The following is a 5,535-nucleotide window of genomic DNA, read 5'->3' as shown; positions in this document are numbered from 1 at the left end:
TTGAATGTAAACCGGCCAAAAATTAGCTGATTCGCATTCAAACGAAAGTGACACACTGCTCAAACGAACGTGACACTCTGTCACGATCGTTTCAACGTGATGTCTCGATCCTGGAACGAGAGTGCATCCGGTCGAGTTCGATGTCCGATTTGTTGGAACTCGCAGGAGATTCCGAGCACTATGAATATGGCAACGGCACGTATGGTGCAATGCATTGAGACATCGCACCATACGTGCAATGCCGTAGCCATATTGCATGGAAAGGCATTGCACTTGAAGTGCACGCGAGTGTGACGTCACATTCGTCGAATGAATTACTGTGAGGAAATTCCACCGGGTTGCGATGGAGTTCCGGAGAGGAGCAGTCTAGATGCTTCGCTCTCAGACTCGTGTTGACTTTCTTCTTTTAAATATTGACATTTTCTCCTTTGCCTACTTGGTTTTCTAGGCAGCAATAATAAGGAGTTTGTCCTTGGAACCATGTTTTGTATTGTTCCCTGCAAAGACTAAATTGTCACCAATTATTGACAATTTTTGAAGTCAATTGCGACTCCTTGTCATAGGAAACTGATTTTGAGTCAACATAACGTACAAAATCTTACATAGCTTTAGAGGAAATAGTACTTTTTTATTGGTGCTTTTCAACCTTGTTACTTAGAGACGAAAAGTCAACAAACGTCTGAGAGTGTTCGCGGTGCTTTAACCTGAAAGATCCTGGTAGCATCACCTTTTTCCCTGCCGCTGATGGATGGAGTGCAATCGCTGCTTTCACGGGCACTAACTTTGTCTCTTCGGTTGCAGGTGTCGGCGCGGACCAGACCCAGCGGTTCCCACAAGAGTTAAACCCTACGAAGCATTGTATTTTTAGGCATGCAAACGAAGAAATAATTCGTTAATTACGATTAATTTTCTTTGTAAATTTACGTATGCTTAAAATGTTTTGTTATTTGAAATTATTTTACTTCGCTACGGAGCGTTCACAAATTACGTAGGGCCCTCGAGGGGGTGGGGGGTCGGCCAATCGTTACTCGGGTCTTATGTGGGGGGTTGGGGGGTCTAATGCAAGCCTTATGTTAGGTTTCTGAAACGCGCTAAAATGGGTTACAGTTCGTAGGGTTTTTTAAAGGTATCAAGTGAGACCCACTCCCTGGCAGTGCAGGCTGAGTCGCAGTGTGCGATGGGGAGTGGTCCTTGTCATGACATCTAAAACTACTGTAATCCGAGGCCACACGAGTGCAGTGCGTGTGCATTCCGTGATGACATGTGTACCGCTTGTAATGCGGAAGCTCCTCGTTTCGTCCGTAATTGCAACGTTAAAGTTTCTGCATTTCCTTTGGATCTAGTCCAGGGCGCCGTCTGGTCAGGTTCCGGCCCTGAATTTTCGTCCCGGCCAGGGCGACGTTCGTGGGTGGCAACAAGAACCAGTTATTATTCCGTCACCTCGTCCGCACACGTCTGTTCGGTTCAGGCGGCTTCAAAAGGGTTCATTGAATTCATAATCGCGGCGTAGAGTCCTGGAACTGTGGTTCTTCGCTGGTATAAATGAATTCCCGTTGGCATTCTGCACCCAGTACCTCACTTTTTGTAGTGTAGCAATGCATGCCTGTATCGCTTTTGCATGCCGGGGAGCTCGGGACACGTCCAGTGGACGCTGCCTGTCTTATTCGGTGCTTACTTATCTTTTTCTGTCCAGGATTGAAAACCGAGAGCATCGACTTGCCGACGGAGTATGCTGACTGCGACTTGGGTTCCGGACAGCCGCCATCCCCGTGCGTGCGTGACGGGGAGGAAAGCATCCCTGACTCGAAGGTCCCTGCAGGTGAGTGCGTGTTGTCCAACGACTCTTCTGACAGTGTGCCGCTCCCGCAATTTTGAAGGTTAGGATGACTTCCGGTGGTAATTCTCTAGTTTTAAAAGCTTTATTGCTTCTCTCTGTGTTACGCTGGCATCAACCTTGAGACAAGGGGTAATGGACTCGCAACGGAGCTGGCCGGAATCTCTGCCTTGCGAATCGTAGTTCACTATTTCTTCGACTAAATATGTGATTTTTGAGATGGCTTGGGCACATTTGGAAGGAAGACACATTAAAGTATGCCTAAAATTCAAAGAAGTTTGAATTTTGCCACCAGGGCTCGAAGGAACAGCTTTGTCGTTGTGCTACTTAAATGCGCAGGGCGACGGCCGTGGTGCCAGGGGCGACGCAGGGGGGACGCATCTTCAACTTGCGATAGAAGCTTCCCGATGCCGCAAAAGTGACCGGACACAGTTTGTCTTCGACATGTATCAAGGTGCACGCCATCACTTTTGCGGCATCCGGAAGCTCGTAACGCAAGTTGAAGTTGCGTCCCCCCCTGCGTCACCCCTGGCACCATGGGTAGATGTATCGCGTTTGCATGCCGGGGCGCTCGGTACACGTCCAGGGGACGCTTGCTGTCTTATTGGGTGCTGACTCATTATTTTCTGTCCAGGATTAAAAGCCGAGAGCATCGACTTGCCGACGGAGTTCTCAGACAGTGACTCGGGTTCCGGACAGTCGCCGTGCGTGCCTGACGGCGAGGAAAGCATCCCTGACTCGACGGCCGGTGCAGGTGAGTGAGTTGTGTCCATAGACGCCTTTCGCAGTGTGCCCCTCACGTAACTTTAAACGTTAGCATGACTTCCGGTGGTAGTTTTCTCGTGTTACGCTGCCGCTCGCCTAATTTTGCGTTCGACTGACGGAGGACTATATACAATTATGGTACAGGCCTTTTAAGTTCACTCGGAAACGTTACCAAAAGATGCGATTCGATGGTCGTACACAAATGTACCAACGGAAAAAAGGTCGCTCACAAATTTATATCAGAGAAAAGGGTGATGCTTCCCCAGGAAAACTAGGGCCAATCTCGCTGATGTCTGACCTATTTTTCGGTGACACATTTGTGTACGACCTTTTTTTTAGGTGATAGATGTGTGTATGACCATTTTTGCGGCGATCGTTTCTGTCCGACCTTTTTTTCGGTGATACATTTTGTATCGCCGAAAATTCGTGAGATGCCTCACCCTTTTAATTACAGTGCTGTTACCTCTCAGTGAGCGGGAAAAGCCTCGAAAATCGAGGTTCACCCTTACCGTGGCCTTGGGTTGCAGGCGTCGGCGCGGAGCAGGCCCAGCAGCTGCTCGTCGGCGAGGCCTTCTCCCTCGCAGTGCCGGCTGGCGACGCGGTCCAGGACGAGCAGGCCTCGAGCAAGGAGACGGGCAGGAAGGCGCGCCGCGGATTAAACTGTGGGGAGTGCGGCCAGCGTTTCCGGACTGAGAGCGGATCGCGGGACCACCTTGCAAGTCACACTGAGGGCGGACCTCACTCGTGCGGGGTGTGTGGCAAGGAGTTTCCCTGGAAGAGTGATCTTGTGGAGCACTCGAGGGTCCACACTGAGGAGAAGCCTTTCAAGTGTGATGTGTGCGGAAAGGCATTTTCTAATTCATCTCATTTAGTGAAACACAAGAGGATCCACACCGGGGACAAGCCTTACAAGTGTGACGTCTGCGGGAAGGCAATTTGTGATTCATCTGATTTAGTGAAACACAAAAGGACCCACACTGGGGAGAAGCCTTACAAGTGTGACGTGTGTGGAAAAACATTCGCTGAGTCAGGTCACTTAGTGAGACACAAAAGGATCCACACCGGGGAGAAGCCTTTCAAGTGCGAGGTGTGCGGGAAAAGCTTTTCAGTTTCATCGTATTTAGCAAGGCACAAGAGGATTCACGCTGGGCAGAAGCCGTAGGAATGTGTTGTGTGAGGAAAGACCTTTTCTCCTTCAAATATCGCGAAGTCTCTCGAGGAGACCTACGGCATGTGGACGGACACTCGGGCGTGTGAAACGGCCCCCTCTATAGATCTTTGATTTAAGCACTGTGTGAAACTCCACTATGTTGACCTGATGTCCTCTTTACTATCGGCCTTTTTTTGGTATCAATTATTCCCGTACCGTAAAACTTAATAGTGCCAGTATCAGCACTACGCATTGTTGGCTGAGCGATAGCGAAGCCCTTGCCGTGTTTGGGCGCGCTGAAAAGTGACTGGTCGTGCGTCTGTCTGTTTGTACTCACCAACGATTCTCAGCAACTACAGTGGCTATAGTTTCAAGATTTCGTATTTAACGTCGCCTTAGCACCCCCCAACACGAGTTTGTTTCAAATCGTTGTTTAGTATCGTTTGAAATATTCAAAACATATTTTTGAATCAGGTCATTAACGTGGTTAGGTTGGCAGCGCGGCACCGCTTACCAATTTCTCATACCTGCGGCTCCGCGGCTCTCAAATACGGGACATAGCAAATAAAACGAATTAAAGAGCAGAAGGGTTTGGAAATGAGATCGGCCTTAGTTTTTCAACATTCTAGAATGTTTAAAACCCTTTTGGAACACCAACACAGCGAAATATGGAGAATGGATTTGAGAATGATTTACGTGTTTCGTTCCCCTCTCCCCCCTCCACTGTCAGAGGGGGATCATCTTCAGGTCAGTGCACTTTGACAAAGCATTGTAAAAAAGATGTTTTTATTTTGACCTTTTGTATTGTGTGCATCTTCTTATTTCATTCTAGTGTCATCCTCTTTTTAAATTTTCAAACTGGAGGAAGTCAGGGAAATGCATAAATAACTTGTGTTGAAATTGGCAGGCATACTTAGTTTGGACTCGAGAAATTCATTCTATTGCAATGCTGCAAGCTGACAAGAGTCCAAAAGCACTAACATGTGTTTATTAATAGAATCAATGTATGGTTGTGTATGTTTAATCCTAATAGAGTTTGAATTGATATTGGGTTCAAAGAGACGACTCAGGTTTTGAGCGGTGAGTCAATAAGTGCATAGACAACCAACTATATATATGATTAGTGATGGGATTTAATGAGACTATTCCTTTAACTTCACCAAAGTTAATATAACTGACACTACTTAGTATTGATTACATGAGTAAGATAAATTATGTAGGTTCATTAAGCCTTGGGTAGCCTTGGCATTGGTCTCTATGTGACGAAACACTGGATTTGACAATAATTGGTCCCCGCTAACTGTTTCAGATCAGCCTACCCTAAACTGACTCTTTCAATATTAACTGTGAAAACATATTCCAATCAATATTGTTTTATTCACTGGTTCACAATGAAAGAATGACAAAATGTTTCATAAATATTGCTTATAAAATTGTGAGTTCATAAGTTAAGAAAAAATAGTTATCGAATAGTGACCCAAGCATACGAGTAGCCAATAAAGCGATTGAATGCTGGCAATTGAATTTTACTCGACTGAGGGATTCGCTTTGGTGTGCCATCAGGGAATTGGTGACGACAGAGGGTGCTTCATGAAGACAAATAGAAACAATATACAGAAATTGAGTCTAAAGTATTGTGTGTAGTTTTCAGTGTACTGGTCACAAAAACTACATTTATTTCAACGTCAATGCTACATTTTCATCTAGAGCTACGCAATTTGGGGCCAAACTTTCCAAGATGAGATTTATGTGTTTCCCTGTATTTTTCAGTGCGCTGACCTCAATG

General features: G+C 46.4%; 1 protein-coding gene across 1 annotated transcript; it reads left to right on the top strand.

Moving 5' to 3' along the window:
• Positions 1 to 1,096: 1,096 nt before the first annotated feature.
• Positions 1,097 to 3,826, top strand: LOC117645544 (zinc finger protein 3 homolog). Its single transcript, XM_034385827.1, has 4 exons — positions 1,097 to 1,106; positions 1,694 to 1,819; positions 2,469 to 2,588; positions 3,127 to 3,826. The coding sequence occupies exons 1-4, from the start codon at positions 1,097 to 1,099 to the stop codon at positions 3,759 to 3,761; spliced, it is 891 nt and encodes a 296-aa protein (XP_034241718.1). The 3' UTR covers positions 3,762 to 3,826.
• The last annotated feature ends 1,709 nt before the right edge of the window (positions 3,827 to 5,535 follow it).

This window comes from Thrips palmi, unplaced genomic scaffold (assembly GCF_012932325.1).
Source record: "Thrips palmi isolate BJ-2018 unplaced genomic scaffold, TpBJ-2018v1 HiC_scaffold_18, whole genome shotgun sequence".
In the NCBI taxonomy this organism is placed as follows: domain Eukaryota; kingdom Metazoa; phylum Arthropoda; class Insecta; order Thysanoptera; family Thripidae; genus Thrips; species Thrips palmi.
Note: the sequence above shows the minus strand (reverse complement) of the source record. Positions and strands in the feature narration are given on the sequence as shown.